Source organism: Heterodontus francisci, chromosome 19 (assembly GCF_036365525.1).
Source record: "Heterodontus francisci isolate sHetFra1 chromosome 19, sHetFra1.hap1, whole genome shotgun sequence".
Classification (NCBI taxonomy): Eukaryota; Metazoa; Chordata; class Chondrichthyes; order Heterodontiformes; family Heterodontidae; genus Heterodontus; species Heterodontus francisci.
Window position 1 is genome coordinate 90,318,809 of NC_090389.1, and position 24,713 is coordinate 90,343,521.

At 49.0% G+C, this 24,713-nt stretch overlaps 2 protein-coding genes across 4 annotated transcripts in view; one reads left to right on the forward strand and one right to left on the reverse strand.

The window, feature by feature from the left end:
* LOC137380298 (cytosolic 10-formyltetrahydrofolate dehydrogenase-like) overlaps nucleotides 1-16,403 on the reverse strand; it is a 292,525-nt gene extending 276,122 nt beyond the window's left edge. Inside the window, exon 1 of the mRNA XM_068052206.1 lies at nucleotides 16,393-16,403. The gene's annotated coding sequence lies outside the window, so the exon portion shown is untranslated. The remainder of the gene's footprint in view (nucleotides 1-16,392) is intronic.
* The window catches only part of lamb2l (laminin, beta 2-like), a 321,168-nt gene that overhangs the window by 179,922 nt on the left and 116,533 nt on the right, over nucleotides 1-24,713 (forward strand). For all 3 annotated transcript variants that reach the window (XM_068052201.1, XM_068052200.1, XM_068052202.1), the window contains exons 13-14: nucleotides 16,993-17,072; nucleotides 20,008-20,161. In XM_068052201.1, coding sequence (XP_067908302.1) covers nucleotides 16,993-17,072; nucleotides 20,008-20,161 — 234 coding nt within the window. The remainder of the gene's footprint in view (nucleotides 1-16,992; nucleotides 17,073-20,007; nucleotides 20,162-24,713) is intronic.

Consider the following 24,713-nt stretch of genomic DNA (forward strand, 5'->3'; position numbering starts at 1 on the left):
GTTGAGGGATAAATATTGGCCAGGACATGGGAAGAACTCTTCTGCTCCTCTTCAAAATAGTCCCATGGGATCTTTTACATCCGCCCAAGATGGCAGACAGAGCCTCCATTTAACGTCTCATTTAAAGACAGCACCTCCGATCGTACAGCATCCCTCAGTACTGCCCTTTGAATGTGAGCCCAGATTTTTGTGCTGAAGTCTCTGGAGTGGGGCTTGAACCCAGAACCTTCTGACTCAGAGGTAAAAGTACTGCCCACTGAGCAACAACTCAGGATTCCAGTCCTGCTGTTCCAGAAAAGAGGGAGGCATTTTCACCTTGGAGCCAGTACAATCCCAAGACTGACCCCAAGAGGAGACTCGGAGGTGACCTCCTAGAGATCTTTTAAAATGATGAACGGGTTGGACAGGGTAGATATGGAGAGAATGTTACCACTTGTGGAAGAATTCAAAACCAGAAAGCATAAATCCGAGATAGTTACTAAAAAAAATCCAAAAGGGAAATGAGAAAATCATTAACTCAAAGAGTGGTGAGAATGTGAAACTCGCTGCTGCAGGAAGTGGCTGAGACAAATAGCTTAGATATTTTCAAAAGGAAGCTAGACGAGTACATGAGAGAAAAAGAAATAGAAACAGATACTGAAAGGTTGAGATGAGGCAGATGGAATGGGAGTACACTTGTGTTGAGTATAAACACCAGCACAGACTAGTTGGGCCAAATGGCCTGTTTCTGTGTTGTAATTCCATGTAATATCAGGGCAATTGAGAATAGATTTTAAAAGACTGGGACCTTACAGGTTAAATCTCAAAGATCGCCACAAACTCAACCGCGACCGTAGAACATGAAGATACAGGACAAAACTGGGGAAAGGGGAATCATAGAATCATAAACTCATAGAATGGTTACAGCACAGAAGGAGGCCACTTCTGCCTGTCGTGTATATATCAGCTATCTGGAAGAGCGACTCACCTCGTCCCACTCCCTACCCTTCCCCATAGACCTGCAAATTTATTCCTCTTCAGATAATTATCTAATTCTCTTTTGAAAGACTCGACTGAACCTGCCTCCACCACACTCTCAGACAGTGCATTCCAGATCCTAAACACTCACTGAACCTGCCTCCACCACACTCTCAGACAGTGCATTCCAGATCCTAAACACTCACTGAACCTGCCTCCACCACACTCTCAGACAGTGCGTTCCAGATCCTAAACACTCACTGAACCTGCCTCCACCACACTCTCAGACAGTGTATTCCAGATCCTAAACACTCACTGAACCTGCCTCCACCACACTCTCAGACAGTGCGTTCCAGATCCTAAACACTCACTGAACCTGCCTCCACCACACTCTCAGACAGTGCATTCCAGATCCTAAACACTCACTGAACCTGCCTCCACCACACTCTCAGACAGTGCGTTCCAGATCCTAAACACTCACTGAACCTGCCTCCACCACACTCTCAGACAGTGCATTCCAGATCCTCAGCACTCACTGAACCTGACTCCACCACACTCTCAGACAGTGCATTCCAGATCCTAAACACTCACTGAACCTGCCTCCACCACACTCTCAGACAGTGCATTCCAGATCCTAAACACTCACTGAACCTCCCTCCACCACACTCTCAGACAGTGCATTCCAGATCCTCAACACTCACTGAACCTGCCTCCACCACACTCTCAGACAGTGCATTCCAGATCCTAAACACTCACTGAACCTGCCTCCACCACACTCTCAGACAGTGCATTCCAGATCCTCAACACTCACTGAACCTGCCTCCACCACACTCTCAGACAGTGCGTTCCAGATCCTCAACACTCACTGAACCTGACTCCACCACACTCTCAGACAGTGCATTCTAGATCCTCAACACTCACTGAACCTGCCTCCACCACACTCTCTGATAGTGCGTTCCAGATCCTAAACACTCACTGAACCTGCCTCCACCACACTCTCAGACAGTGCATTCCAGATCCTCAACACTCACTGAACCTGACTCCACCACACTCTCAGACAGTGCATTCTAGATCCTCAACACTCACTGAACCTGCCTCCACCACACTCTCAGACAGTGCATTCCAGATCCTAAACACTCACTGAACCTGCCTCCACCACACTCTCAGACAGTGCATTCCAGATCCTAAACACTCACTGAACCTGCCTCCACCACACTCTCAGACAGTGCATTCCAGATCCTCAACACTCACTGAACCTGCCTCCACCACACTCTCACACAGTGCATTCCAGATCCTAAACACTCACTGAACCTGCCTCCACCCCACTCTCAGACAGTGCATTCCAGATCCTAAACACTCACTGAACCTGCCTCCACCACACTCTCAGGCAGTGCATTCCAGATCCTCAACACTCACTGAACCTGCCTCCACCACACTCTCAGACAGTGCATTCCAGATCCTAAACACACACTGAACCTGCCTCCACCACACTCTCAGACAGTGCGTTCCAGATCCTAAACACTCACTGAACCTGCCTCCACCACACTCTCAGACAGTGCGTTCCAGATCCTAAACACTCACTGAACCTGCCTCCACCACACTCTCAGACAGTGCATTCCAGATCCTAAACACTCACTGAACCTGCCTCCACCACACTCTCAGACAGTGCGTTCCAGATCCTCAACACTCACTGAACCTGCCTGCACCACACTCTCAGGCAGTGCATTCCGGATCCTCAACACTCACTGAACTTGCCTCCACCACACTGTCAGACAGTGCATTCCGGATCCTAAACACTCACTGAACCTGCCTCCACCACACTCTCAGACAGTGCATTCCAGATCCTAAACATTCACTGAACCTGCCTCCTCCACACTCTCAGACAGTGCATTCCAGATCCTAAACACTCACTGAACCTGCCTCCACCACACTCTCAGACAGTGCATTCCAGATCCTAAACACTCACTGAACCTGCCTCCACCACACTCTCAGACAGTGCATTCCAGATCCTAAACACTCACTGAACCTGCCTCCTCCACACTCTCAGACAGTGCATTCCAGATCCTAAACACTCACTGAACCTGCCTCCACCACACTCTCAGACAGTGCATTCCAGATCCTAAACACTCACTGAACCTGCCTCCACCACACTCTCAGACAGTGCATTCCAGATCCTCAACACTCACTGAACCTGCCTCCACCACACTCTCAGGCAGTGCATTCCAGATCCTAAGCACTCACTGAACCTGCCTCCACCACACTCTCAGACAGTGCATTCCAGATCCTAAACACTCACTGAACCTGCCTCCACCGCACTCTCAGACAGTGCATTCCAGATCCTAAACACTCACTGAACCTGCCTCCACCACACTCTCAGACAGTGCATTCCAGATCCTAAACACTCACTGAACCTGCCTCCACCACACTCTCAGACAGTGCGTTCCAGATCCTAAACACTCACTGAACCTGCCTCCACCACACTCTCAGACAGTGCATTCCAGATCCTCAACACTCACTGAACCTGCCTCCACCACACTCTCAGACAGTGCATTCCAGATCCTAAACACTCACTGAACCTGCCTCCACCACACTCTCAGACAGTGCATTCCAGATCCTCAACACTCACTGAACCTGCCTCCACCACACTCTCAGACAGTGCATTCCAGATCCTAAACACTCACTGAACCTGCCTCCACCACACTCTCAGACAGTGCATTCCAGATCCTAAACACTCACTGAACCTGCCTCCACCACACTCTCAGACAGTGCATTCCAGATCCTCAACACTCACTGAACCTGCCTCCACCACACTCTCACACAGTGCATTCCAGATCCTAAACACTCACTGAACCTGCCTCCACCCCACTCTCACACAGTGCATTCCAGATCCTAAACACTCACTCAACCTGCCTCCACCACACTCTCAGGCAGTGCATTCCAGATCCTCAACACTCACTGAACCTGCCTCCACCACACTCTCAGACAGTGCGTTCCAGATCCTAAACACTCACTGAACCTGCCTCCACCACACTCTCAGACAGTGCATTCCAGATCCTAAACACTCACTGAACCTGCCTCCACCACACTCTCAGACAGTGCATTCCGGATCCTCAACACTCACTGAACTTGCCTCCACCACACTGTCAGACAGTGCATTCCGGATCCTAAACACTCACTGAACCTGCCTCCACCACACTCTCAGACAGTGCATTCCAGATCCTAAACATTCACTGAACCTGCCTCCTCCACACTCTCAGACAGTGCATTCCAGATCCTAAACACTCACTGAACCTGCCTCCACCACACTCTCAGACAGTGCATTCCAGATCCTAAACACTCACTGAACCTGCCTCCACCACACTCTCAGACAGTGCATTCCAGATCCTAAACACTCACTGAACCTGCCTCCTCCACACTCTCAGACAGTGCATTCCAGATCCTAAACACTCACTGAACCTGCCTCCACCACACTCTCAGACAGTGCATTCCAGATCCTCAACACTCACTGAACCTGCCGCCACCACACTCTCAGGCAGTGCATTCCAGATCCTAAACACTCACTGAACCCGCCTCCACCGCACTCTCAGACAGTGCATTCCAGATCCTAAACACTCACTGAACCTGCCTCCACCACACTCTCAGACAGTGCATTCCAGATCCTCAACACTCACTGAACCTGCCTCCTCCACACTCTCAGACAGTGCATTCCAGATCCTAAACACTCACTGAACCTGCCTCCACCACACTCTCAGACAGTGCATTCCAGATCCTCAACACTCACTGAACCTGCCGCCACCACACTCTCAGACAGTGCGTTCCAGATCCTAAACACACACTGAACCTGCCTCCACCACACTCTCAGACAGTGCATTCCAGATCCTCAACACTCACTGAACCTGCCTCCACCACACTCTCAGACAGTGCGTTCCAGATCCTCAACACTCACTGAACCTGCCTGCACCACACTCTCAGGCAGTGCATTCCGGATCCTCAACACTCACTGAACTTGCCTCCACCACACTGTCAGACAGTGCATTCCGGATCCTAAACACTCACTGAACCTGCCGCCACCACACTCTCAGGCAGTGCATTCCAGATCCTAAACACTCACTGAACCCGCCTCCACCGCACTCTCAGACAGTGCATTCCAGATCCTAAACACTCACTGAACCTGCCTCCACCACACTCTCAGACAGTGCATTCCAGATCCTCAACACTCACTGAACCTGCCTCCTCCACACTCTCAGACAGTGCATTCCAGATCCTAAACACTCACTGAACCTGCCTCCACCACACTCTCAGACAGTGCATTCCAGATCCTCAACACTCACTGAACCTGCCGCCACCACACTCTCAGACAGTGCGTTCCAGATCCTAAACACACACTGAACCTGCCTCCACCACACTCTCAGGCAGTGCATTCCGGATCCTCAACACTCACTGAACTTGCCTCCACCACACTGTCAGACAGTGCATTCCAGATCCTAAACACTCACTGAACCTGCCTCCACCACACTCTCAGACAGTGCATTCCAGATCCTAAACATTCACTGAACCTGCCTCCTCCACACTCTCAGACAGTGCATTCCAGATCCTAAACACTCACTGAACCTGCCTCCACCACACTCTCAGACAGTGCATTCCAGATCCTAAACACTCACTGAACCTGCCTCCACCACACTCTCAGACAGTGCATTCCAGATCCTAAACACTCACTGAACCTGCCTCCACCACACTCTCAGACAGTGCATTCCAGATCCTAAACACTCACTGAACCTGCCTCCACCACACTCTCAGACAGTGCATTCTAGATCCTAAACACTCACTAAACCTGCCTCCTCCACACTCTCAGACAGTGCATTCCAGATCCTAAACACTCACTGAACCTGCCTCCACCACACTCTCAGACAGTGCATTCCAGATCCTCAACACTCACTGAACCTGCCTCCACCACACTCTCACACAGTGCATTCCAGATCCTAAACACTCACTGAACCTGCCTCCACCCCACTCTCACACAGTGCATTCCAGATCCTAAACACTCACTCAACCTGCCTCCACCACACTCTCAGGCAGTGCATTCCAGATCCTCAACACTCACTGAACCTGCCTCCACCACACTCTCAGACAGTGCGTTCCAGATCCTAAACACTCACTGAACCTGCCTCCACCACACTCTCAGACAGTGCATTCCAGATCCTAAACACTCACTGAACCTGCCTCCACCACACTCTCAGACAGTGCATTCCGGATCCTCAACACTCACTGAACTTGCCTCCACCACACTGTCAGACAGTGCATTCCGGATCCTAAACACTCACTGAACCTGCCTCCACCACACTCTCAGACAGTGCATTCCAGATCCTAAACATTCACTGAACCTGCCTCCTCCACACTCTCAGACAGTGCATTCCAGATCCTAAACACTCACTGAACCTGCCTCCACCACACTCTCAGACAGTGCATTCCAGATCCTAAACACTCACTGAACCTGCCTCCACCACACTCTCAGACAGTGCATTCCAGATCCTAAACACTCACTGAACCTGCCTCCTCCACACTCTCAGACAGTGCATTCCAGATCCTAAACACTCACTGAACCTGCCTCCACCACACTCTCAGACAGTGCATTCCAGATCCTCAACACTCACTGAACCTGCCGCCACCACACTCTCAGGCAGTGCATTCCAGATCCTAAACACTCACTGAACCCGCCTCCACCGCACTCTCAGACAGTGCATTCCAGATCCTAAACACTCACTGAACCTGCCTCCACCACACTCTCAGACAGTGCATTCCAGATCCTCAACACTCACTGAACCTGCCTCCTCCACACTCTCAGACAGTGCATTCCAGATCCTAAACACTCACTGAACCTGCCTCCACCACACTCTCAGACAGTGCATTCCAGATCCTCAACACTCACTGAACCTGCCGCCACCACACTCTCAGACAGTGCGTTCCAGATCCTAAACACACACTGAACCTGCCTCCACCACACTCTCAGACAGTGCATTCCAGATCCTCAACACTCACTGAACCTGCCTCCACCACACTCTCAGACAGTGCGTTCCAGATCCTCAACACTCACTGAACCTGCCTGCACCACACTCTCAGGCAGTGCATTCCGGATCCTCAACACTCACTGAACTTGCCTCCACCACACTGTCAGACAGTGCATTCCGGATCCTAAACACTCACTGAACCTGCCGCCACCACACTCTCAGGCAGTGCATTCCAGATCCTAAACACTCACTGAACCCGCCTCCACCGCACTCTCAGACAGTGCATTCCAGATCCTAAACACTCACTGAACCTGCCTCCACCACACTCTCAGACAGTGCATTCCAGATCCTCAACACTCACTGAACCTGCCTCCTCCACACTCTCAGACAGTGCATTCCAGATCCTAAACACTCACTGAACCTGCCTCCACCACACTCTCAGACAGTGCATTCCAGATCCTCAACACTCACTGAACCTGCCGCCACCACACTCTCAGACAGTGCGTTCCAGATCCTAAACACACACTGAACCTGCCTCCACCACACTCTCAGGCAGTGCATTCCGGATCCTCAACACTCACTGAACTTGCCTCCACCACACTGTCAGACAGTGCATTCCGGATCCTAAACACTCACTGAACCTGCCTCCACCACACTCTCAGACAGTGCATTCCAGATCCTAAACATTCACTGAACCTGCCTCCTCCACACTCTCAGACAGTGCATTCCAGATCCTAAACACTCACTGAACCTGCCTCCACCACACTCTCAGACAGTGCATTCCAGATCCTAAACACTCACTGAACCTGCCTCCACCACACTCTCAGACAGTGCATTCCAGATCCTAAACACTCACTGAACCTGCCTCCACCACACTCTCAGACAGTGCATTCCAGATCCTAAACACTCACTGAACCTGCCTCCACCACACTCTCAGACAGTGCATTCTAGATCCTAAACACTCACTAAACCTGCCTCCTCCACACTCTCAGACAGTGCATTCCAGATCCTAAACACTCACTGAACCTGCCTCCACCACACTCTCAGACAGTGCATTCCAGATCCTCAACACTCACTGAACCTGCCTCCACCACACTCTCACACAGTGCATTCCAGATCCTAAACACTCACTGAACCTGCCTCCACCCCACTCTCACACAGTGCATTCCAGATCCTAAACACTCACTCAACCTGCCTCCACCACACTCTCAGGCAGTGCATTCCAGATCCTCAACACTCACTGAACCTGCCTCCACCACACTCTCAGACAGTGCGTTCCAGATCCTAAACACTCACTGAACCTGCCTCCACCACACTCTCAGACAGTGCATTCCAGATCCTAAACACTCACTGAACCTGCCTCCACCACACTCTCAGACAGTGCATTCCGGATCCTCAACACTCACTGAACTTGCCTCCACCACACTGTCAGACAGTGCATTCCGGATCCTAAACACTCACTGAACCTGCCTCCACCACACTCTCAGACAGTGCATTCCAGATCCTAAACATTCACTGAACCTGCCTCCTCCACACTCTCAGACAGTGCATTCCAGATCCTAAACACTCACTGAACCTGCCTCCACCACACTCTCAGACAGTGCATTCCAGATCCTAAACACTCACTGAACCTGCCTCCACCACACTCTCAGACAGTGCATTCCAGATCCTAAACACTCACTGAACCTGCCTCCTCCACACTCTCAGACAGTGCATTCCAGATCCTAAACACTCACTGAACCTGCCTCCACCACACTCTCAGACAGTGCATTCCAGATCCTCAACACTCACTGAACCTGCCGCCACCACACTCTCAGGCAGTGCATTCCAGATCCTAAACACTCACTGAACCCGCCTCCACCGCACTCTCAGACAGTGCATTCCAGATCCTAAACACTCACTGAACCTGCCTCCACCACACTCTCAGACAGTGCATTCCAGATCCTCAACACTCACTGAACCTGCCTCCTCCACACTCTCAGACAGTGCATTCCAGATCCTAAACACTCACTGAACCTGCCTCCACCACACTCTCAGACAGTGCATTCCAGATCCTCAACACTCACTGAACCTGCCGCCACCACACTCTCAGACAGTGCGTTCCAGATCCTAAACACACACTGAACCTGCCTCCACCACACTCTCAGACAGTGCATTCCAGATCCTCAACACTCACTGAACCTGCCTCCACCACACTCTCAGACAGTGCGTTCCAGATCCTCAACACTCACTGAACCTGCCTCCACCACACTCTCAGACAGTGCATTCCAGATCCTCAACACTCACTGAACCTGCCTCCACCACACTCTCAGACAGTGCATTCCGGATCCTCAACACTCACTGAACTTGCCTCCACCACACTGTCAGACAGTGCATTCCGGATCCTAAACACTCACTGAACCTGCCTCCACCACACTCTCAGACAGTGCATTCCAGATCCTAAACATTCACTGAACCTGCCTCCTCCACACTCTCAGACAGTGCATTCCAGATCCTAAACACTCACTGAACCTGCCTCCACCACACTCTCAGACAGTGCATTCCAGATCCTAAACACTCACTGAACCTGCCTCCACCACACTCTCAGACAGTGCATTCCAGATCCTAAACACTCACTGAACCTGCCTCCTCCACACTCTCAGACAGTGCATTCCAGATCCTCAACACTCACTGAACCTGCCTCCACCACACTCTCAGATATTGCATTCCAGATCCTAAACACACACTGAACCTGCCTCCACCACACTCTCAGACAGTGCATTCCAGATCCTAAACACTCACTGAACCTGCCTCCACTACACTCTCAGACAGTACATTCCTGATCCTAAACACTCACTGAACCTGCCTCCTCCACACTCTCAGACAGTGCATTCCAGATCCTCAACACTCACTGAACCTGCCTCCACCACACTCTCAGATATTGCATTCCAGATCCTAAACACACACTGAACCTGCCTCCACCACACTCTCAGGCAGTGCATTCCAGATCCTAAACACACACTGAACCTGCCTCCACCACACTCTCAGACAGTGCATTCCAGATCCTCAACACTCACTGAACCTGCCTCCACCACACTCTCAGGCAGTGCATTCCAGATCCTAAGCACTCACTGAACCTGCCTCCACCACACTCTCAGACAGTGCATTCCAGATCCTAAACACTCACTGAACCTGCCTCCTCCACACTCTCAGACAGTGCATTCCAGATCCTCAACACTCACTGAACCTGCCTCCACCACACTCTCAGATATTGCATTCCAGATCCTAAACACACACTGAACCTGCCTCCACCACACTCTCAGACAGTGCATTCCAGATCCTAAACACTCACTGAACCTGCCTCCACTACACTCTCAGACAGTACATTCCTGATCCTAAACACTCACTGAACCTGCCTCCTCCACACTCTCAGACAGTGCATTCCAGATCCTCAACACTCACTGAACCTGCCTCCACCACACTCTCAGATATTGCATTCCAGATCCTAAACACACACTGAACCTGCCTCCACCACACTCTCAGGCAGTGCATTCCAGATCCTAAACACACACTGAACCTGCCTCCACCACACTCTCAGACAGTGCATTCCAGATCCTCAACACTCACTGAACCTGCCTCCACCACACTCTCAGGCAGTGCATTCCAGATCCTAAGCACTCACTGAACCTGCCTCCACCACACTCTCAGACAGTGCATTCCAGATCCTAAACACTCACTGAACCTGCCTCCACCACACTCTCAGACAGTGCATTCTAGATCCTAAACACTCACTGAACCTGCCTCCACCACACTCTCAGACAGTGCATTCCAGATCCTCAACACTCACTGAACCTGCCTCCACCACACTCTCACACAGTGCATTCCAGATCCTAAACACTCACTGAACCTGCCTCCACCGCACTCTCAGACAGTGCGTTCCAGATCCTAAACACTCACTGAACCTGCCTCCACCACACTCTCAGACAGTGCGTTCCAGATCCTAAACACTCACTGAACCTGCCTCCACCACACTCTCAGACAGTGCATTCCGGATCCTAAACACTCACTGAACCTGCCTCCACCACACTCTCAGACAGTGCGTTCCAGATCCTCAACACTCACTGAACCTGCCTGCACCACACTCTCAGGCAGTGCATTCCGGATCCTCAACACTCACTGAACCTGCCTGCACCACACTCTCAGACAGTGCATTCCGGATCCTAAACACTCACTGAACCTGCCTCCACCACACTCTCAGACAGTGCATTCCAGATCCTAAACATTCACTGAACCTGCCTCCTCCACACTCTCAGACAGTGCATTCCAGATCCTAAACACTCACTGAACCTGCCTCCACCACACTCTCAGGCAGTGCATTCCAGATCCTAAACACACACTGAACCTGCCTCCACCACACTCTCAGACAGTGCATTCCAGATCCTCAACACTCACTGAACCTGCCTCCACCACACTCTCAGGCAGTGCATTCCAGATCCTAAGCACTCACTGAACCTGCCTCCACCACACTCTCAGACAGTGCATTCCAGATCCTAAACACTCACTGAACCTGCCTCCACCACACTCTCAGACAGTGCATTCTAGATCCTAAACACTCACTAAACCTGCCTCCTCCACACTCTCAGACAGTGCATTCCAGATCCTAAACACTCACTGAACCTGCCTCCACCACACTCTCAGACAGTGCATTCCAGATCCTAAACACTCACTGAACCTGCCTCCACCACACTCTCAGACAGTGCATTCCAGATCCTAAACACTCACTGAACCTGCCTCCACCACACTCTCAGACAGTGCATTCCAGATCCTAAACACTCACTGAACCTGCCTCCAACACACTCTCAGACAGTGTATTCCAGATCCTAAACACTCACTGAACCTGCCTCCACCACACTCTCAGACAGTGCATTCCAGATCCTAAACACTCACTGAACCTGCCTCCACCACACTCTCAGACAGTGCATTCCAGATCCTAAACACTCACTGAACCTGCCTCCACCACACTCTCAGACAGTGCATTCCAGATCCTAAACACTCACTGAACCTGCCTCCACCACACTCTCAGACAGTGCATTCCAGATCCTAAACACTCACTGAACCTGCCTCCACCACACTCTCAGACAGTGCATTCCAGATCCTAAACACTCACTGAACCTGCCTCCACCACACTCTCAGACAGTGCATTCCAGATCCTAAACACTCACTGAACCTGCCTCCACCACACTCTCAGACAGTGCATTCCAGATCCTAAATACTCGCTGCGTAAAATGTTTTTCCTCACGCACCATTGGTTCTTTTGCCAATCACCTTAAAAGAATATCCTCTGGTTCTCGACCCTTCTGCCAATGGGAACAGTTTCTCTCTATCTCCTCTGTCCAGACCCCTCATGATTTCAAACACCTCTATCAAATCTCCTCTCAATCTTCTCTTCACAAGGAGAACAGCCCCAGCTTCTCCAATCTATCCATGTTACTGAAGTCCCTCATCCCTGGAATCATCCTCATAAATCTTTTCTGCACCCTCTCTGAAGCCTTTACATCCTTCCTAAAGTGCAATGCCCAGATTTGGACACAATACTCCAGCTGAGGCCAAATCAGTGTTTTAGAAATGTTCATCATAACCTCCTTGCTTTTGTACTCTATGGGCTGGATTTTACCAGCCCTCTGGAAACAGCCTAGGATGCTGGAGGGCTCGTAAAATGGCAGCAGAAGCCTGACATCTTCCCACTTGGCTGGGGCGCAACTGCCCCTCAATCGGTGGCAGGTAGCTAATTCCTTCAATTAAGTGGTTGATTAATGGCCACTTTCCTCCCTGCTGGCATTTTACCAGCATCGCGACAGTTTGCCACATGGGGAGATTGCCAGATAAACTGTGGCAGCCTCCCAGCAGGTTCCTGACTGGAACATGGAGGTGCCCTCTCCTTCGCCCTTCAGCCTCAGGTGTGGCCACCTCTATCGGAGGCAGTGCCAAGGCTGCCAAACTGCTGCCCTCGGATTGGCTGGCAGCTCTGAAACGGGGGCCGTAATCCTTAATTGGACAGCGGTCCCTATAGCGGCCTCTTACGTTAAATCGCCCTCAGGGTCCCACCGTCCGCCCTGAGGGCTTGAGCTGCTTTCAGACTTCACAGTGCGCCGTCACTCTTGACTGTAACGTTTCAGCCTATTCCTCTATTTATAAAGCCCAGGATCCCGTATGCTTTATTAATCACTTTTTCAACCTGTCCTGCCACCTTCAGCTACTTATGCACATATACCCCCAGGTCCCTCTGTTCCTGCACCCCTTTTAGAATTGTATCCTTTATTTTGTATTGCCTTTCCCTGTTCTATCTACCAAATGTATCACTTCAAACTTCTCTGCATTAAATTTTATCTGCCATATTTCCACCCATTCCAGCAGCCTGTCTTTGTCCTCTTGAAGTCTATCACCATCCTCCTCACAGCTCACAATATTTCTAGGTTTGTACCATCTGCAAATTTTGAAATTGTGCCCTGCACACCCAAGTCTAGGTCATTAATATAGATCAAGAAAAGCAGTGGGCCCAATCCTGACCCTGGTGAACCCCACTATATACCTTCTTCCAGTCCAAAAAACAACCGTTTACCACTACTCTCTGTTTCCTGTTACTCAGCCAACTGCTGCCACTGTCCCTTTTGTTCCATGGGCTTCAAGTTTGCAGACAAGCCTTTTATGTTGCACTTTATCAAACGCCTTTGAAAGTCTATGTACACCACATCAACCACATTACCCTCATCAACCCTTTCTGTTACCTTATCAAAAAACTCAATCAATTTAGTTAAACATGATTTGCCTTTAACAGATCTGTGCCGGCTATCTTAATTAATCCACATTTGTCCAAATGACAGTTAATTTTGTCCCGGGTTATCATTTCTAAAAGCTTTTTCACCACCACTGAGACTAACTGGCCTGTAGTTGCTGAGTCTATCTTTGCACCCTTTTTGATCAAGGGTATCAACATTTGCAGTTCTCCAGTCCTCTGGCACCACCCCATACATCTAAGGAGGATTGGAAGATTGTGGTCAGTGCCTCTGCAATTTCCACCTTTACTTCCTTCGGTATCCTCAGATACATCTGATCCGGTCCTAATGACTTATCAACTTTAAATACAGCCAGCCTTTCTAATACCTCCTCTTTATCAATTTTTAGCCCATCCATTATCTCAACAATCATGATTTCAAAAGGAAATTGGTTGAAGGAAATAAACTTGCAGGGTTATGGAGATAGAATGGGGGAATGGGACTGATTGGATTGCTCAACAGAGAGCTAGTATGAATTCAATAGGTTGACTGGCCACCTTTTGTGCCCTAATGACTGTATGGCTCTATGACTCTAGCTTCCTCCTCTTTGACTATGACTTTGGTGGGTCTGGCACGAGCTGTGCATTGGGACCCCGGTAGTGACAGTGAGAATGTTGTACAGTGTCATTGGTTCATATTTTACAAGTCAGTGTGGAAGTGTAGCAGTTACAGAGCAGAGCAAGGACATAAATACAGCACGTAGACTAAAGATTAACCAACTGCGAGTTAGGTTCGAGGTAAAGGTAATTCCATGGCTGTGGAATTTAAGTCTTGAGGAAGCTGAAGAAAAGTCAGTGTTGCTGCCTTTGGAAAAGAAGAGACATTGAAGTGACTTCATTAACGTTGTCAAGATTATCAAACAAATTAATCAATTTGGTCTGGGCAAATTCTGCCCATGGTGAAGTGTTCAGATCCCAGTGACACCAGTTCAAAATGGGGAAGTTAGGAGGAAGCAGGAGAATTTGGGGGAACGTTTTCACCCAATGGGGAATCAAGTTGTGGATAAAGTGCTTTGCAGAGGAACATTCAAAAGAACAGTATAAATTGGAGCAAGAGGCAATCAAACTCGTCTTGGAAGAGAAAGAGAATTGAGGGGTATAGTGAGGAGACGAGAGGGAGAACAGACTAAAAGCGATGGATTTATTTGACTTGTGTTGATGAACACCTAAACTGAGAAAATTAATTCTTTCAAAACGAACCTCCATATATTTCTGGTACACTTGGGATTGGAGGTTAGAGTGATGTGTCATATCAAAAATTCAATGTGATATCACCATTTCTTCAACTGGGGAGTGATGCCTTGGCAATCAGCTAACCAGGGTTAAATACTGAGATTCCCATGCAATCGCAGGAGGTGTAATACCTGCCCTTTTACCTCCTCTCTCCTCACTATCCAAGGCCCCAAATACTCCTTTCAGGTGAAGCAGCGATTTACTTGCACTTCTTTCAATGTAGTATACTGTATTCGCTGCTCACAGTGTGGTCTCCTCTACATTGGGGAGACCTAACGCAGACTGGGTGACCGCTTTGTGGAACACCTCCGCTCAGTCCGAAAACATGACCCCGAGCTTCTGGTTTCTTGTCATTTCAACACACCCCCCGCACCCCCTGCCCCTGCTCTCATGCCTAAATCTTTGTGCTGGGATTGCTGCAATGTTCCAGTGAACATCAGTGTAAGCTCGAGGAACAGCATCTCATTTACCAATTAGGCACACTACAGCTTGCCGGACTGAACATTGAGTTCAATAATTCCAGAGCATAACGGGTCCCCCTTATTAATTTTTAGTTTTCTTTTTCTTTTATGTTAGTTTGTTTCATCATTCATTTTTTTACCATGTGCCTGCCCACTGTTTTTTTTTCCATGTTTTTGCTTTTGGTCCGGACTGTTCATCATTCTGTCATTTAACACCCTCTCTGTACTAACGCTTTATCTTTCACCACACAGAGAAACATAGAAAAATAGAAAATAGGAGCAGGAGTAGGCCATTCGGCCCTTCGAGCCTGCTCCGCCATTCATTATGATCATGGCTGATCATCCAACTCAGTAACCTGTTCCCGCTTTCGCCCCATACCCTTTGACCCCTTTCACCCCAAGAGCTATATCTAACTCCTTCTTGAAAACATACAATGTTTTGGCCTCAACTGCTTTCTGTGGTAGCGAATTCCACAGGCTCACCACTCTCTGGGTGAAGAAATTTCTCCTCATCTCAGTCCTAAAAGGTTTACCCCGTATCCTTAGACTATGACCCCTGGTTCTGGACTCCCCCACCATCGGGAACATCCTATAATAAAAGCAAAATACTGCAGATGCTGGAAATCTGAAATAAAAACAAGAAATGCTAAAATACTCAGCAGGTCTGGCAGCATCTGTGGAGAGAGAAACAGAGTTAACGTTTCAGGTCAGTGACCGTTCTTCAGAACTGGCAAATATTAGAAATGTGAAAGGTTTTAAGCAAGTAAAGCGGGGGTGAGGCAAGAGATAACAAAGGAGAAGGTGTAGATAGGACAAGGTCACAGAATAGTTGACCAGAAGGTCGTGGAGCAAAGGCAAACAATATGTTAATGGTGTGTTGAAAGACAAAGCATTGGTACAGATAGGGTGTTAACGGACTGAAAATTGAACAGCCGCTAGTACAAACATGAAAAAAAACAGTGGGTAAGTAAACTGAACAAACTAAGATAAAATAAAATAAAATAAAATAAACACATGAGCTCCTTGTCAGTTATTCTCTGTGACTCTCTGTCCTATCAAGACCTTCCCTTTCGTTCTCTTTTGCCCCTCCCCCACTTTATTTGCTTCAAACCTATTGCATTTCTAGCCTTTGCCAGTTCTGATGAAAGGTCACTGACCTGAAACGTTAACTCTGCTTCTCTCTCCACAGATGCTGCCTGACCTGCTGAGTATTTCCAGTAGTTTTTATATTAAATATTGGAGATTTGAGGATAAATGAATATTCTGCAGCTTTTACTGTTATCACTATGGATGAGGCAATGTTCGTTCAGAACCTACACTGAGGGGATTAGATGGTGGGTAGAGTCAGTGATAGGGAGAGCGTACATGGGCTGTATAAGGAGTAGTTTGGTGAGGCAGCAGCAGCAGGGTGCTGTTGATATTTGCATGTATTTGAGAGGGAGTGAGTGTGGAAACGAGGTACACCCTGTCTCTCTTTGCCTGTGTAATATTTGTGCTCTGGTTTTCCCCATTTTTATTTGTACAGCCAGAATACTGGGGACTCAGCAATGACATGGCAGGCTGCCGACAGTGTGACTGTGACTTCGGAGGGTCCTACAATAACAGGTATCATCCTCTCATCATTTCACTACTTCCAGGACACTGGTTAATCAAAATAGCGGTTGCTTCTCTTCAGGCTCCATTTATTTCCTTCCTCCATCCAATGTACTGAGGGAGCACCGCACCATCAGAGGATCAGTACTGAGGGAGTGCTGCACTGTCGGAGGGTCAGCACTGAGGGTGTGCTGCAGTGTCAGAGGGTCAATACTGAGCGAGTGCTGCACTGTCGGAGGGTCAGTGCTGAGGGAGAGCAGCACTGTCGGAGGGTCAGTACTGAGGGAGTACTGCACTGTCGGAGAGTCAGTACTGAGGGAGTGCTGCACTGTCGGAGGGTCAGTACTGAGGGAGTGCTGCACTGTCGGAGGGTCAGTACTGAGGGAGTGCTGCACTGTCGGAGGGTCAGTACTGAGGGAGTGCTGCACTGTCGGAGGGTCAGCACTGAGGGTGTGCTGCAGTGTCAGAGGGTCAATACTGAGCGAGTGCTGCACTGTCGGAGGGTCAGTGCTGAGGGAGAGCAGCACTGTCGGAGGGTCAGTACTGAGGGAGTGCTGCACTGTCGGAGAGTCAGTACTGAGGGAGTGCTGCACTGTCGGAGAGTCAGTACTGAGGGAGTGCTGCACTGTCGGAGGGTCAGTACTGAGGGAGTGCTGCACCATCAGAGGATCAGTACTGAGGGAGTGCTGCACTGTCGGAGGGTCAGCACTGAGGGTGTGCTGCAGTGTCAGAGGGTCAATACTGAGCGAGTGCTGCACTGTCGGAGGGTCAGTGCTGAGGGAGAGCAGCACTGTCGGAGGGTCAGTACTGAGGGAGTGCTGCACTGTCGGAGAGTCAGTACTGAGGGAGTGCTGCACTGTCGGAGGGTCAGTACTGAGGGAGTGCTGCACTGTCGGAGGGTCAGTACTGAGGGAGTGCTGCACTGTCGGAGGGTCAGCACTGAGGGTGTGCTGCAGTGTCAGAGGGTCAATACTGAGCGAGTGCTGCACTGTCGGAGGGTCAGTGCTGAGGGAGAGCAGCACTGTCGGAGGGTCAGTACTGAGGGAGTGCTGCACTGTCGGAGAGTCAGTACTGAGGGAGTGCTGCACTGTCGGAGGGTCAGTACTGAGGGAGTGCTGCACTGTCGGAGGGTCAGTACTGAGGGAGTGCTGCACTGTCGGAGGGTCAGTACTGAGGGAGTGCTGCACTGTTAGAGGGTCAGTACTGAGGGAGAGCTGCACTGTCGGAGGGTCAGTACTGAGGGAGCACTGCACTGTCAGAGGGTCAGTACTGAGGGAGTGCTGCACTGTCAGATTGTCAGTACTGAGGGACTGTTGCACTGTCGGAGGGTCAGTACTGAGGGAGTGCTGCACTGTCGGAGGGTCAGTACTGAGGGAGCGCTGCACTGTCAGAGGGTCAGTACTGAGGGAGCGCTGCACTGTCAGAGGGTCAGTACTGAAGGAGTGCTGCACTGTCAGATTGTCAGTACTGAGGGACTGTTGCACTGTCGGAGGGTCAGTACTGAGGGAGCGCTGCACTGTCAGAGGGTCAGTACTGAGGGAGTGCTGCACTGTCGGAGGGTCAGTACTGAGGGAGCGCTGCACTGTCAGAGGGTCAGTACTGAGGGAGTGCTGCACTGTCAGAGGTGCCATCTTTTGGATGAGATGTTAAACCAAGGCCCTGTCTGACCTCTCAGGTGGTTGTAAAAATCGCACTATTCGAAGAAGAGCAGCAGAGCTCTCTCCAAATCTGAACCAATATTTATCTCTCGACCAATATCGCTTAAACAGATTGTCTGGTCATTACTTCATTGCTGTTCGTGGGATCTGACTATGCGCAAATTGGCTGTTCCGTTTCCTACATTACAACAGTGATAATATTTCAAAAGTATTTCATTGGCTGTAAACCACTTTAGGTCGTTGTGAGGTCATGAAAGGTTTTCTATAAGTGGAAGCTTTTTCTTTTTTTTAATGATTCCTTCCCATCGTTTGTGTTTGGAGACAGCTTCAGACGCACTGATCACTCTCCAGCACTTTTCCCATTCATCATGTGTGTTTCTTGTGACTGTCTGCAGGATGGGAGTGTCCTGCTAACACAGTCCATCCTCAGGCATAAGCACACCTTCACTTTTAGCAAGGGTCACAGGTGAGCAATCGAGAGCAGGAACCCTGTCTGACAGATTTCCCAATGGCACTGAGGCCAGTGAAGCCTCCCTTCCACCCACCCACCTGAGATCTGCAGTGATGGGACGTCAGACCTTGCTGTTTGGTAACACAATGAGCCAACAGGACAACATTGCAAAGCTCTCTAGCATTTATTTGCGCTGAAAGGAACTGTTGTTGTTTTTGCAGTTGTTTGCAGTCGTGTGAACAATTCTCATTATTATAAAAGGGATACAGAGGATCTGGAGAAGGTTCAAAGAAGATTCACAAGGATGATACGAGAACTGAGAGGTTTTTCCTATCGGGAAAGAAGAAACATGCTGAGGTTATTTTCTCTAAAAAAGAGAAGGCTGAGGGGTGACCTGATACAGATCTTTAAAATTATGAAGAGATTGGTAAGGGTAGATGTAGAGAAGAGATTTCCACTTGTAGGCAAGATCAGAACTAGAGGTCATAAATGTACCATTGGCACTGATCAATCCAATCGGGAATTCAGGAGAAACTTCTTTACCCAGAGAGTGGTGAGAATGTGGAACTCACTACCACAGGGAGTGGTTGAGGGGAATAGTGTAGATACATTTAAGGGGAAGATAGATAAACATGTGAGGGAGAAAGGAATAGAAGGATATGGTGACAGGGTGAGATGCAGAGGGGTGAGAGGAGGCTCGTGTGCAGCAGAAACACCAGAACGGATCAGTTGTGTGGAATGGGCTGTTTCTGTTCTGTGACTTAACTCTGTGTGATTGAGACCGGAAGAATGAAGAGTCCCATTGGTTTATCAACAATGTCTGCCCTATTCTTGTCAGATGTTCCACGGGGGACGGCCAGTGTGACTGTCGGCCCAACATCATCAGCAGGCAGTGCCAGGACGTACAGCCGGGCTTCTTCTGTATGCCACTTGATTTCTACACTTACGAGGCCGAGGAGGCTGAACCGCGTTCGCCAACTGACCGTCTGCCCGTAAGTAAAAGATGTGCCAGGCTGTGCTGCAGAGCACCAGGATTAGAGAGTATCATCCTGTTATTGTCCAGACCTTGGTGGCAGTGGGTAGATTTCTATAAAGTGGGCGATGGAAGGTGTACACTGGTGGGAGTTTTATCAGAGTGTCCATTGACACCACTGCAGCAGGCAATGAGTTAAAGGTGGGGTAGGAATTCTCCCAGGACTCACAGCAAACAAAATCTATTTACTCAACAGTATCTATTTTAAGAGTCCTTATTTTTATATTATCATTATAAATTTCTCTCTCTGCAACTGGGAACATCACCACCTGCAAGTTCCCCTCCAAGTCACACACCATCCTGACTTGGAACTATATCACCGTTCCTTCACTGTCGCTGGGTCAAAATCCTGGAACTCCCTTCCTAACAGCACTGTGGTTGTACCTAACCCATGTGGACTGCAGTGGTTTAAGAAGGCCACCACCTTCTCAAGGGCAATTAGGGATGGGGAATAAATGCTTGCCTAGCTAGCGACGCCCACATCCCCCAAACGAATAAAAAAAACTAGAATGGAAAATACCTATGTAAACTTGTCATGCTGTAATTACCCCTTCCTGCCAACAGTGATGCTGCAGCACCTCCAATCATGGGAGGATGTAATTATAAGGTAACAAGCTGTGAGTGAGCAGGGGGCCTGAGATAATAAATGGAACAAAGAAGTTATCAAGTTAAATCAGACTACAGGACAAAGACTCAGGTACAAATGGGGATTCGGTAAGATCAGGATTGATGTCAGGAGAACCTTCGTCAGTCAGAGTGCTGACTCCAGGGAGGGGAGATGGGGGCAAAATCTCTGGAATAATTCAACAGGCAGCTAGACACTGTTATGGGGGAAATAACAGGTCACAGTGGAAGAACGAGCTCGATGGGCTGAATGGCCTGCTTTGTGAGCCTCCTGATAATTTCCATTGGGCTAAAGACAGGTCTTTTCCTGTCAGGTTGTACGTGTATGTGTGTGTGAACGTGAGTGTGAGCCTGTCTGTGTGCATGTGTCTGTGCGCAGGACCAGTTAATTATGGCATTTTCAGATATTGTAACTCACAGAAATTGTCAGACATCAAACAGGGTTTGTTTTGCCATAAAACAGATTTTAATCATCTGAAAATGATAAAGGAATATGTGATGTGTTGGAATTCTGAGACAGTGCGATGGGGGTGAAGGCTGGTGTTTAGACTTGGGTCATTACCTCCCACGTCAACAACTGGGTGACCCCTAAACTCATGCTCATGCACGTGCTCCCCCACAGTTAGGTGGTCCCTGCTCTTACCAAGGTGGGAGCCTCAGCAGTTAGATTTCCAGACTGTGAGGGCTAAACCAGAGATATCATCACCAACATACCAGCAACCATTCCAATCAGAGCATTTTGATATACATTCTACAAGCCTTGACATCATGGTCAGACCACTGACACCCATCAGCTTCCAATCATCCATGTAAGTTACAATCATTGAATCTTACAACACAGAAGGAGGCCATTCGGCCCATCGTGTCTGTGCTGGCTCTTTGAAAGAGCTATCCAATTCATCCCACTCCCCTGCTCCTTCCCTACAGCCCTGCAAATTTCCCTTTTCATGTATTTATTCAGTTCCCTTTTGAAAGTTACTATTGAATCTGCTTCCACCGCCCTTTCAGGCAGCGCATTCCAGATCACAACAACTCACTGCATACAAAAACAAGTTTCCTTATCTCCCACCTGGCTCCTTGAGATAACATTGGGTAATGGCACATTTTCACTCCTCCTCAGTCAGGAAGAGGGGTACTTGTGGGTCAGTTGTCCTCTCTAACCAGGGATTGCCAACTCTCCAGGATTGCCCTGGAGTCTCCAGAAACTAATGACTAATCTTCAGGAAACCTCGACAAGCAAACCAAGAGAAATCTCACAGGGGAGGTAAAATTATATGGGTTTTGAAAAAATTATGGGTGGAGTTTGGGATTTTTTTATCTACATTAAAAGCATTGGACAAGTTACATGAGGCTGAACTAGGTTAGATATCAGGAGGTGCTTCTTTCCTGAGGGAATATCGGGCTCATGGATCAGGCTGTCGGCTGTTCCCATGGATTCACTGAAACCCCTCGAGCGAGAGTTGGACCTATTTCTCTCCAGCCAGAGCTCCCCGCGACTAGACAGAAAGACCCGGTAACGTTAATCAGGCCCAGAGTGATCTGCTAGACTGGTTTGCATCACCTACAGGGGAGGTCGGAGATGAATTTTATTGATTTTCTTTTCCTCTCCCTGGAAATCACATGGTGTTGGGGGATGAGGGAGTGTCTGTATTATGATGCAGCCCTCAGATCTCTGCGTTCCTCTCATTCTGGCCTCTTGCACCTCCCGATTTTAATCACTCCTCCACTGGCCATGTCTTCAGCTGCCTGGGCCCTAAGCTCTGGAATTCCCTCCCTAAACCTCTCCAATTCTCCACCTCTCCTTCCTCCTTTAAGATGCTCCTTAAAACTTACCACTGACCAAAGTTTTGGTCACCTGTCCTAATATCTCACATGGCTCTGTATCAAACTTTGTTTGATTACATAGAACATAGAACAGTACAGCACAGTACAGGCCCTTCGGCCCACGATATTGTGCCAAACCTTTAACCTACTCTAGGATCAAACTACCTACATACCCTTCATTCTACTATCATCCATGTACCTATCCAAGAGTCGCTTAAATGTCCCTAATGTATCTGCTTCTACTACCACCGCTGGCAGTGCATTCCACGCACCCACCACTCTCTGTGTAAAGAACCTACCTCTGACATCTCCCCGAAACCTTCCTCCAATCACCTTAAAATTATGCCCCCTGGTGATAGCCCTTTCCACCCTGGAAAAAAGTCTCTGGCTATCCACTCTATCTATGCCTCTCATCATCTTGTACCCCTCTATCAAGTCACCTCTCATCCTTCTTCGCTCCAATGAGAAAAGCCCTAGCTCCCTCAACCTTTCTTCGTAAGACATGCCCTCCAGTCCAGGCAGCATCCTGGTAAATCTCCTCTGCACCCTCTCTAAAGCTTCCACATCCTTCCTATAATGAGGCGACCAGAACTGAACACAATATTCCAAGTGTGGTCTAACCAGGGCTTTATAGAGCTGCAGCATAACCTCGCGGCTCTTAAACTCAATCCCCCTGTTAATGAAAGCCAACACACCATACGCTTTCTTAACAACCCTATCAACTTGGGTGGCAACTTTGAGTGATCTATGGACGTGGACCCCAAGATCCCTCTGTTCCTCCACACTACCAAGAATCCTGTCTTTAAGTCTGTATTCTGCATTCAAATTCGACCTTCCAAAATGAATCACTTCACACTTTTCCAGGTTGAACTCCATCTGCCACTTCTCAGCCCAGCTCTGCATCCTGTCAATGTCCCGTTGCAACCTACAACAGCCTTCCACACCATCCACAACTCCAGCAACCTTTGTGTCATCGGCAAACTTGCTAACCCAGCCTTCCACTTCCTCATCCAAGTCATTTATAAAAATCACAAAGAGCAGAGGTCCCAGAACAGATCCTTGTGGAACACCACTGGTCACCGAGCTCCATGCTGAATACTTTCCATCTACTACCACCCTCTCTGTTCTATGGGCCAGCCAATTCTGTATCCAGACGGCCAACTTTCCCTGTATCCCATGCCTCCTTACTTTCTGAATGAGCCTACCATGGGGAACCTTATCAAACGCCTTGCTAAAATCCATATACACCACATCCACTGCTCTTCCTTCATCAACGTGTTTTGTCACATCTTCAAAGAATTCAATAAGAATTACACTCCTGTGAAACACCTTGGCATGTTTTAGAATTGTACAGGTGCTATTTAATTTTTTTTTAATTCATTCATGGGATGTGGGCATCACAGGCTAGGCCAACATTTATTGCCTGTCCCTAATTGCCCTTGAGAAGGTGGTGGTGAGCTGCCTTCTTGAACCGCTGCAGTCCATGTGAGGTAGGTACACCCACAGTGCTGTTAGGAAGGGAGTTCCAGGATGTAAGTTGTTATTGCATAAAGGATCACAAACGTGTGGAACAGGCTGAATGGACCAGAGGGTAATTTCCTGTCCTTCAGTTTGCTGTTTATATATAACTCCAAGTAACTGGCATCACTCCGTGCAGCACGTAGGGTTCTGGAGCCATAGGGGAGCCGTGGGAATTTTTTTAGATTAGATTAGAGATACAGCACTGAAACAGGCCCTTCGGCCCACCGAGTCTGTGCCGAACATCAACCACCCATTTATACTAATCCTACACTAATCCCATATTCCTACCACATCCCCACCTGTCCCTATATTTCCCTACCACCTACCTATACTAGTGACAATTTATAATGGCCAATTTACCTATCAACCTGCAAGTCTTTTGGCTTGTGGGAGGAAACCGGAGCACCCGGAGAAAACCCACGCAGACACAGGGAGAACTTGCAAACTCCGCACAGGCAGTACCCAGAATTGAACCCGGGTCCCTGGAGCTGTGAGGCTGCGGTGCTAACCACTGCGCCACTGTGCCGCCCTCAAATGGGTCG